General features: G+C 44.3%; 1 protein-coding gene across 2 annotated transcripts; it reads left to right on the forward strand.

Moving 5' to 3' along the window:
• Positions 1-80: 80 nt before the first annotated feature.
• Positions 81-7,369, forward strand: LOC131591625 (ras-related protein Rab-19-like). Of its 2 annotated transcripts, XR_009280422.1 has the most exons (4): positions 81-397; positions 1,241-1,424; positions 3,465-3,863; positions 6,014-7,369. XR_009280422.1 is itself a non-coding variant. In XM_058862512.1 (3 exons), exons 1-3 carry the CDS (start codon positions 203-205, stop codon positions 3,728-3,730), a joined length of 645 nt encoding a protein of 214 aa, XP_058718495.1. In that variant the 5' UTR covers positions 81-202; the 3' UTR covers positions 3,731-5,189. The 2 variants fall into 2 exon arrangements, 1 of the variants encoding a protein (XP_058718495.1); XM_058862512.1 differs by lacking the exon at positions 6,014-7,369 and having other exon boundaries at positions 3,465-5,189.
• The last annotated feature ends 3,315 nt before the right edge of the window (positions 7,370-10,684 follow it).

The raw sequence follows: 10,684 nt of genomic DNA on the forward strand, positions 1-10,684 counted from the left end.
GCCGGCCCCGCGGTCCGGCCGAGCCCGGGGCGGGGCGGCGGGGAAGGGAAGGGAAAGGAAAGGAGGGCAGGGGACGGACTACAGCTCCCGCCGGCCCCGCGGCGCTACCTGTCCCGGCAGGTGAGCGCCTGACGGGGCTCCTTCCTCGGGCCTGCGGCTCCTCCTCCTCCCCGCCTCGCCGCAGGCCCGCCCGGCAGCCGCGATGCCGTTCCCCAGCTCCGGCGCGGACGATGCCTTCGACTACCTCTTCAAGATCATCCTGATCGGCGACTCCAACGTGGGCAAGACGTGCGTGGTGCACCGCTTCAAGACAGGGCAGTACAACGAGAAGCAGCAGAACACCATCGGCGTCGACTTCACCGTTCGCTCGATGGATATCGACGGCAAGAAAGTGAAGGTCGGTGGCCTTAAAGCGCCTCGGCCGTGCCGTCCTTCCCGGGCAGGTGCCAGGAGGCTGCGGGACGCACGGCACCTCCTGCTCGGCCCTGCTGAAGGCAGCTGGCAGAAGCTGACTGCCTTTCTAACCAGGGGTGTTTCCCAGTGGAGCTTTCTCTCAGGAAGATGCCCTGGGGGAAGCAGCCACCCTAATTTGGGTACATACTTGCTCTCGTGACTTCTCTGGATCTACTTGAGGAGCTGGCTTGTGCTTTTCCTGCAGCGAGTTCTTTGGAAGACGGCTGTAGAGTTTGGGGGGGATGTCTCTTCCCTCCAGACATGTGGGGGGTTTGAGCTGGGACACCAAGGAGGGAAAACTCCCAAAGTTGCAAAGGCTCCACTTTGTGATGTGTGCTTAATTTGATGGAAGAAGACTTCCAAAACAAACACCAGAAAAAATTGTCAGCTAGAGCTTCCCTCTGTGTGGAGATGAAAGTCAAGATGCCTGGCCTTTATATATAGATTTGCTCTACCCAGTCCTGTATTAGGGTTCTTTGCTCTTCTTCTTTTGCTATTAAAAGGCTGTTATGTTCTATAACTTTTACTACAGTTGTTGAAAATGGGTTTCTTGGCCTCTTTGCAAAGCTGGGTTTACCCTTGGAGCTTTCTCTGTGGTCCGTGTAGATTGACTCTCCAGGCTTGTAAATGGCTTTTCAGACGTGGAGAGGGCAAAGCACACCGGTGTCATAGAGTGAACTGGGACAGGAATGGCTGCCTTCTAGACAAAGGGCATCAGATGCTGAGGGCAAGCACCTAGGAAAGTGGTGTTCACTGCTCTTTACAACTTCTGTCCTTTCTCTTACAGATCCAAGTGTGGGACACAGCCGGTCAAGAGCGCTTCCGGACAATAACCCAGTCTTATTACAGGAGTGCCCACGGGGCCATCCTTGCCTATGACCTTACTAGGAGGTCCACATTTGAATCCATTCCTCATTGGATTCATGAAATTGAAAAGTATGGTGCTGCAAACTTGGTCATGATGTTAATTGGTAGGATTTTGGTTTTAAATATTGTGTTATGTAGATATTTAATATGAATATAGAATCTCCCTCGTTTCCTACCACTACTTGAAGCATCTATGCACTATGCATTAAGGAAAAATTCAGTTCTAATTTAAAGATCACGAAGTGTGTCAATTCAGCGTAAGCTTAAAAAAATTAGGAAAGTCATAGTCTGGTCCTGACGGGACCAAACCCATTGCAGACAGCAAAGCCTTTTTTTCAGATGTTCCTTTCCTGTTGGAATAACACAACAACCTTTGCTGCCAGGCTGGAGGCAGGAACCACTTTGTTGAGGTTAGAATTGCAGTAAGGCTGACCCTATACTCCTGATGCACAGGAATGCAGCAGCTCAATAATTCAAGGTGAAGGGGAATGCACAGGCTCCTGGTTCTCATCTTTCCTCTCTGTTCTCTTGATATGCGTGCGCACTGCTCTGTAATGGGATTCCGAGCAGGTAAGACAATAGATGGGGAGATGGCTTTTGCAGAGCGTGGAGTAGTCTGCTTGCATTCCACTAGCATCAGGAAACTGCCTCTGAGGAAAGCAGTGGCTGGGAATTGCCGGGAATGGAGCTGGTAGGAAGCCACGGTTCCTTTCCCTTGGGTTTCATGGTTATTATTGCTCTTCCTTAGCCCAAGGAAGAAGCTGCAAAATGAGAGCACGGGTGTGGTGAAACGCCGGAGCCTTTATTGCCTCAATTTCCATTGCCGTGGCTGAGCCTGCAGTGTGCTGCGAGCAGCGCTGAGCCCCAGGCAGGGCCCCTGAGCTGCCGCCTCTGCTCCCAGCACCTTCCGTGCTTGTGCTGCGGAGGTTTCTCCTGTCCTTCCTCTGGAAGGAGCAAACGATAAGTTCTGACCTGTATCTAAAGCAGTGTTTGGAGCTGGGGGCAGAGGAAGTGTAAATCACTGCACTTTGGCCAGGTTTTTCTAAGTTCTTTCATGAATCTAAAGAAAGAGACTTATCTGTGTGTGGTGGGGGATGGTGGTGGTTGTTGGTTTGGTTTTTTTTTAGAGAGATAAGTGCTAAAATTAGTAAAAATAAAGCTTTTGTTAAGGATCCAACATGGTGCTTTTTTCCAAAGCTTGTGCTGTTTGCTTTACTTACACTGGGAGAAGTCGTTATACATTTAATTATGGTTAGTCATGTTATACACCTCTATAGCAGGAGTTAAGAAACCTAGATTTCCTATCTGGAACTGAAGGAGGAAAAGGTGTGTGGGTTCATTTTAAGAAGGCAAATAATCCTCAAGGTGGGGTATTTTTGGCTGGGTTTTTTGTTTATTTGTTTTTTGATGTGTGTTTTGTTTTATTTTTTTTTTTTTTGTGGGATAGGTTGGTTTTGTTTGGTTTTGGTTTTTTTTCTTTTAGAAATACTAAAAGGGACTTTATAGGACGGTAGTTAGTTTATATATATTCAAGATACGAATTTAATGAAGGGTTGTCTTGAAACTATGAATGTAGACTTCAGCCAGCTACTAGAACTCAAATCCACATGTGCTGCAGCTGCCTAAACATTCAAAAGTATTTTATCTGACGTGTTTCATCATAGATTTTGACTAAAGTGCTGCAAGTAAAAGTTTACTCTATACATGCAAAAACAACTTAAGTATATATTTTAGGCATTAAGGTATCTGATCTGAATTCTTGTCTTTCTTTTTACATCACCCTAAAAGACTTTCTTTTTCAAATATTCAACTTAAACACTACTTAACATTTAAAACCACTAGGGAACAGGACCAACAGTTGCTTCCAAATAATCCTTTACCTCCACTACCTCCACTAAGTAATTAGATGAACACAGATTTTTAGTTTTTTCTTGGATTTCATCTCATTTGCTATCATATGATTTCCTGCAGTTTTAAACCACAGTCTGTATTTGTGGCTCCGATGTACTCACATCTTGTTCTATCCAGTAACTCTTACTCCTAACATAAATCTGTTGTTTAACAAAATTGAATTCATGCATCACATTTAAAAATAAATTTTTGAAAGACTAAGTGATTGAAGTATCTCTTTGCCTTCTTTTAAGGGAACAAATCGGATTCTCTGGACAAGCGCCAAGTGCTGTTTGAAGATGCCTGCACCCTGGCAGAGAAGCACGGGCTCTTGGCTGTGCTGGAAACATCAGCAAAAGAAGCTCAAAACATAGAAGAGGTGTTCACATTAATGGCTAAGGAGCTGATAGCCCGAAATACCTTACAGCTTCATGGGGAGAACCCTCCAAACAGCTTCAGTCTTGACTCCAGGCCAGTGATTGCCAGTCCAAGTGTGGAGAAGACCCAGTGCTCCTGTTGAAGAGAGATTTCAGGGAGAACTTGGAAACTGCCATTCTTCTGAGGCTGTTTGATTCAGTTTTGTTCAGTTGATGAAAGTGTTCTATGTGGCCTCAAGCCATCTCTCTCGATATTTCTACCTTGCAGTTTGGCTTGTGAGTATTTCCAGAGATCATTGTTGCTGTTGGTAGCACAGGTTGCTTTGAACATAGCAATGTGAACTTCTGAGATGAGAGGACTCGGGAAGCTGCCAGCCCTTGCCTTAACCAAAGAGAACTATAAAAATCATTGCCTTTAATTATTTCCTTACATATCTTTCTGGCTCTGTCAGAAGATAAATTTGCACCAGAGTTCTGCACTGACCCTTCTAAGCTGTGTTGCTGGTTTTAAGTACAAGCACTTTCCTCTCTGCCGGTAGCTGTAAAAAGTCTGACACTTGCTTGGACAGCACTAACCCACTCCTGCCTAAACTTTCATTTAAGGGCTCTCCTGATGTCAGGCAGGTAGCCACCCATCCCAAGGAGCTTAATAACATTTGTGAAAGAGTGCAGGATCTGCCCTGAGTTCCTCACCAGACAAACCTGGAGTGGCATAGCAGGCAGAATATGATACACTTGTTCCTGGGGTGAGAAAAGTTGCCTTTCACTTTGCTTTGTAATAGTCAGGATTGTCTGCAGCACTGATCTCCATCTTGCTACATGGACTTGCTGGCAAGCAGCAAAGCTTCCAGTGAAAGGACCTTTTTTTTTTTTTCATTTTTCAACCTCAGCTTGCTCTTGATGTGCTGATATTAACCAAAAGCCTTCTGTAGCTTGTGTGATGGGCCAATGGCAGCTTGAGAGCATCCTTGTAGATTTTCAAGGGAGTGTGAAGGATGGATGCAACTCCTGTAAAACTCAGCAAGGGGTGAGATGGTTTAAATTAGGTATAAAATTAAAAATTTAGATTGTGTTAGAGCAGTAAGGCAATGGTATGCAGTGCACCAGAGAGCTGCCCTAGGTGAGTATGTCTGCTGCTGCTGTGGAGACTGAACATGGTGGTAGCAGTGGAAGGTTTTGGATTGCTCCTCCCAATTGTAAGCTCTGCTACTTGGGGCTTGCTTTTCTGTATACTTGAATTGGTTTGGGCTGGGTTTTTTTGGTGAGGGTTTTGAGGTTGTTTGTTTTTTTTTCTGTTGTTTGCAAGTTTTTTTCCCAGTAGATGGAAACCGGGAAGGAGGAGGAGGAAAGAAAAATCAGAGGAGGTTTTTTTGACTGCAGTCCAGGTGTACCAAAGTGTATCACTTAGTTACTGTTAAGCTATGAACTACAACTCAAAGTCTGCAATGATAAAACACAGTTTGTGTTACATGTAAAGCAGCCTTGGGAAGGCTGGGGTGTTGCCAGCTTACCCAATGGCTGGTTGCCCCTGTTTCCTAAATCCTTGAAAAATAGGGAAAAACATGTAGCAAGTATTGCTGGAAAATATTGTCTGAGAAGCACAAAAAATAAAGGAGAATGAATCATTAAATAATAGTCTTGGAAATGTTTCTAATACTCTTGATGCTTTCTGTGCCCAGGTTCTTTGCTATTACATGCAAAGAGCAATGGTTAATTCAGCTCTGTGTAAGCTGTGTAATCTTCCATTCTACCCTCTTGCTACAGCATGCTGTGGAGAAAGCTTCATCTTCAGGCATCCTCCTTCTCATGATTACTTTCAAAATAATTATTCCTTCTTCATTTTTACTAGCCTAGTACTTGCATTTTGGTTTGCACATTTAAGCAACAGTAAATACCATAGCCTTTCAAAGTGGCAAGCCAGCTTCCAAACAGCTAGTTTCTACAGCTCTTGTCACTACAAGAGCTGTCAAATGTTAGATTAATATTTCTTTTCCTGGTAGTAGTTTGTAATCCATAATTTTTACTCTTTTTTTGGTTGTTGTTGTATCTTTGTCTTAGGTTGCATTTCAAACCAAGACAATCTTCCAGAAGACTGCAATAGAAAAGTATTGCTTTCATCTCCAGTTACAATCTTTCATTGGTCAAGAATTAGGGGAAGGATGGTACCAGCAGTGTTAACTTTGCACAGTTCATTTGGTTTACCATCTTAATTAACCACTGCTGTATGAAGTTATTTTGCTTACCCTCAGTAGGGAGACTTCTGCAGGCTGATGTGATCCTGAGTGCCCAGCACTGCCAGGCTACAGGGCTCTTGCTGTTCCCTTCCTGCACATGTAGAGCTACTGGCAAAGCAAGACCTTGGCAGAAAGCTGTGCAACACAGGATCAGGGAGAACAGGCTTGTGATTGTTCCCTTTCCTTTAACAGGTCTAACAGGCTTCCTACTCCTCCAAGAAACTTAGTCTTGGACACCTACCCATTATGCAGCTAAACCAGGAGCGTGACCTCTTTTGGTTGGTTCTGTTTGGCATTTTCCATGAGGCCTTTGGGCAGTTACACTGAATGGTTTCCACAGAGTTGCTTTTCAAGCTGTCCTCACCAGAGGGAAGAGCAGCACTTGCTAACAAGGTTCTTCGGAGTATATTGGTAACGCTGTTCCTCATGAGGTAATACATGAAGCCATGAACTTTTTAAAAACCTCTTAGTATATAGCCTGTTATTCTAGACTGTGAGAACCACTAGATTAAAACACAAGCTCAGCATCTCTGTGGTTCTGCCTTTCCCCATCAGAGAGCAGATGGAAACACCCAGCTATGACAAGGCAAAGCAGCAATAACTGCTGTGGAGCCTTCTGTTAATGGCTTGTTCCCCAGCATCATATGCAAATTCCAAGTGCTTCCTGACAGCATCATTAATGCATTTGTACAAAGGGTTATAAAGTTGTTTACAACACTATTTTAAAAACTACTACTGCCCCACAGGTTTGAGTTTCAAGAGCTGCACATTCAGCTTGAAGATGAGCTCATTTGTTAAGTTCTTATCTACTGAGAAGTATTTGAGTTTTTGCAGTGGCACATTACTTGCACTGGTGTCACAGCCAGGCCAGATGAGAAGCACCATTACCTATTGGTGGAACAGGCTAATAAAAATAATTAGAAATATTTTAAAATATACCAAAGTGAAGAAGCTGACTAGTTAGAAGCCAACACAACAGCAGCCCTGTGATGTGGAAGGCACACAGCACTGCCTCTGTGGTCCAGCTTTGCTTTATATGCAGGAGACAGGCTCTCAGTTACAAAAGCTGAGGTTCTGACCTAGTCATTCTAGTTAATGTTTAAGTATAGTTGGAAGGGAGACAACTTTCAGACGCTGAGCAGAGGTGGAGCGCTCTGTCCTGGAGCCTTCTTTCAGGAGGAAGATGCATGCCTGTGGTTTTGGACAAGGAACTGGAAGTGAAGTTTCCCCCAGCCAGGTGAGTGCTCCAACAGCAGCGCTGTTGGAACAGGTGCCCCTTCCCCAGGTGGCTGCCAGCAGGCATTCTCCTGGCTCTCAGCTCCCAGAGCCCACGTGTGCCTGCAGGTCTGTGAGAGGGGTTCAAATAGTCATTGCTCAGCAAACTGGCTCCTGAAATGATTTTCAAGCACCACTCTTAAGCAACTGTGTTAAGAACTGGAACTACACCAATAGGCAATGCTGGGATATCACACTCTTTTGAGAATAGTTCTAGACAGGCCAAGTGCCCCTTTGTCCTAAGAGTACTTCACCTTGAAACAGGAATCCAGTTTCAGACGGGCAGGGCTTTCAGAAATCTTTTAAAGCACTTTTTCTAATGCTGCTGTTGTGAATCAACCTTCACGCAGCTCCTGCACAGCTTCTGTCAATGCAGTCACAGCAAGCTGCTGCCAAGCAGGGGCTGGCTGGCTTGACAGTGAGTGACAGACAGCACACCCATGGTTAACCAGACTTCAGCATATTTACAATCCTGCATTTCCTTTCTACTGTTGTGTCCATGAACATCACTGCTTATACAGTTTTAACTCCTAAGTCTAGTTTTGCTAACCTGAAGTGAGGCTCACCACAACTATAGTTTAATGCCTTTCTGATCCTACCAATTAAACTGACTTTGTAGCTACTTGATCCCTGCAGCACAGTCCTATATTGTATCTCAATCCTAAAGGATTACATGTGGATTCCCTCATTTTAAGTTGCTGCACCATTAATAATTTCATCTACACCAGTTTTGTTCCAAACATGAGACACCCTGGAGCTCAGGGTACCCTCCAAAAACAAATCTCCTCTGTACCTGCAGTAGCAGGAAAGTTACTTTGTATTTCATAAATTAACCAGGTACTCCCTCAAAGATTACAATCCACCTTCGGCCACAAAGGCCAGCTGAACTAAAGCAGCACAAGTTGTAACAGGTCCTCTTACCTCGTATGATTACGAGTTCAGAGCAGTGAGAACAGGTAGCACACACTTACTCTGCACTTTCCACGAGAGGCAAGGGTCTGTATCAAACTAAATGTATATATTCTGGCCTAGGGAGTAAATCAAGGCACCTCAAGTGACAGCATCCATCTTTTTCTAAAGATTTTTGATTTGAAACTAAGATTGTGCTGGTGGAAGTTTATGGAGACTATACCTTTTCCGCCTGGACACTACTCTCATTGACCTCTTCAGTTTCTGTACCTTTAAGTATTTCCTTGAAGAGAATGTAGCACAGCCTAAGTCGTCACCCTCCATTTTCTTACATGATAAGCTTAATTCTACTCTGTTTATTCCTGTTCTCACAGGGGAAAGACATAGCAGCCTACTAACATACTTATTTCAGAGGCCCTACTATTTTCAGCTGTCCCGGTCTGGGGTTGGTGGGGGTGGCAATCCCAATGCTGCAGCCAGCTCAGAAACAAGCCTCGCACAGCAGGGTTCGGACGGGAAGCGGCGCCCAGCAGCGCTGGCCTGAGGACAAACACAGGCACTTCCTGAACCTGCACAACAGGAACCACAGCTCAGTTCAAAGCAAGAGGAACTGCTTGTCATGCTGCACGTGAACACAGCAGTGCCCGGGCAGCTCCACACACCAGGCTCCACCAAAGCAAATCACTCATCTGGGTATTCTCGGCCTCTCCTGTAACATCTACAGGAGGAAGCTTTAGGCGCACCAGCAGCCACCACGGCGCCACACCTACACCCAGGCAGGGAGTAAAGCACACCACTCCTGACCCCTTATGAAAACAAGCTCACGTGTGTGCTCTGGCTGCTAAGTTCATTACCTTCTTCCATCTTACCAGAACACAGCTTTGTTGCAAACTCACATTTGAATGAAGTTTGCCAATAGGATGTAACAACTTATGTTCACCATGTAGGGCAAGGAGGCTTTAACTTTTTTCTGTTTTCTCCCTTTTTTCAGTTTAAAGTGTCATTTGCTTCAAATTACATTCCTTTCCTCCCTCTGCTACTTAGCCCCTGGGAAAAAAACCAAAAACACCACACTGAACACCAGCGGCTTTACTCTGCTCACTTTAACTTTTTTTTTTTTAAATCATATTCTCCAGCATCTGAATATGCTTCTAGCAAGTTTACTTCCAACTTCATGTATTTCTGCAGAAAAATGCTTCCATCTGTAAACACACAGGCTACAAACATGTGGAGTCTCAGGAAGTGGCTAGTAGCAGTGCTTGGACTTGCTGTCCAAATAGCATTACAATAGGAAACTATGGGTATGTCCTGCATCTGGCTTTGTCCATTTGTCCAAATAAAATTAACACAATAGTGGAGGACTGACGTCTGAGAAAGCAATACATGTCAGCTCTTACTAATGGCCCCAGATATTTCTTCAATATATCAGCTGTCTGTTTGGAATGCCTCCCTTGCATTACAGGCTCTTTGCTGGAAAGGCTCTAACAATGCTGGAATTCTATATTATGCATAACACAGTTCTGCAGGAGTTAAGAATAAGTGACATAAATGCCTTTGTATTTAAAGAAACACACACAAAAATAAGTCAAAAACCAGAAGCACCAAACTTAAAAAGAACAGACTGACTTCTTGTTTAATTTTTTTTTACTTTTTTTTATTTGGGAAAAGTGCTTCTTACAAAAGGCAGCTGCAAAACAATACGTTATAGACCTCAGAACAATTTCTCATTCCATTTAAAAGTGAAAGGAGAGGCAGTCTAGGGGACAAGAGCAGCAGGAGAACAGATCACGGGGCATCCACAAGTCAATAAAAAACAGCAATAATGTAATGCAAGGTTAAAATTCCTGTGCTGGGGCTTTGGTGGCAAAGTAATTTCTCAATGCAAATTACAGCCAGAAACTGCACGACTGCCTTTGTAAGCAGTAACTCACATAAACTGAACAGCTTTACCAGGCAACCTGCCCAGCTCAGCTGCAGAGAGGCACAAGTACCTCAAAGCAGCTGGGAGGCACAGCGAGTTTCTAGCAAAGCTCACGGCTTAAGTGTTTACATGAAGTTCTAAAACTTACAGAGCGATAAAGCTAAAGGGTCCTCTCTGGTGTTCCTCTGACCCCACCTTGGCTAACCGGATTTCTGCTCCTGGACAACCCTAATCATACACATGAAAGAGAGCTGGTGTATTAGGGAGTGCCATCTATCAAGTTAAGCAATAGTCAGGATCGTTTCCCAGTCTGGGCTGAGACCACTAGACCAGTTTCATGTCCAATTGGAGGCAAGACTTCATGCACCAAGAGGGGGTGAAAGATGGTTTTGTTATTTTTAACTTACACAGAGTCTCCCCATCCTTGAGGTCCAACTCTACATTTATCTGTATATACACATAGAGAGTTCTCCTTTCACAAAGACATTTTCCTTTCATGCTAAACACAGTAAAAATCCAGAACGTTCACACCTGGTTCTGGTTACACAGTAGTAATAGTAATGTGCAAGTAAACAGAGACCAAAAGTCACAAATGAAGACGTGTACATGAGGGGGCTGGAACGGAGCTGATTCCAGAAAGAATATTTTTTATCTGGCCTGAAATCAGAAATATTGGTACAAAGACAGAATAAAGGCCATCAGCCAATTTACATCCCCACTGCATGGCCACTGCTCATTTTTGTATCTGGGCTCTTCAA

Source organism: Poecile atricapillus, chromosome W (genome assembly GCF_030490865.1).
Source record: "Poecile atricapillus isolate bPoeAtr1 chromosome W, bPoeAtr1.hap1, whole genome shotgun sequence".
In the NCBI taxonomy this organism is placed as follows: Eukaryota; Metazoa; Chordata; class Aves; order Passeriformes; family Paridae; genus Poecile; species Poecile atricapillus.

Bases quoted from the DNA above. Each gene is read 5' to 3' on its own strand.
- LOC131591625 (XM_058862512.1), top strand. From the start codon at position 203: ATGCCGTTCCCCAGCTCCGGCGCGGACGATGCCTTCGACTACCTCTTC. The intron at 398-1,240 runs GTCGGTGGCCTT...TTTCTCTTACAG, and splicing joins TCGACGGCAAGAAAGTGAAG to ATCCAAGTGTGGGACACAGC. The intron at 1,425-3,464 runs GTAGGATTTTGG...CCTTCTTTTAAG, and splicing joins CTTGGTCATGATGTTAATTG to GGAACAAATCGGATTCTCTG.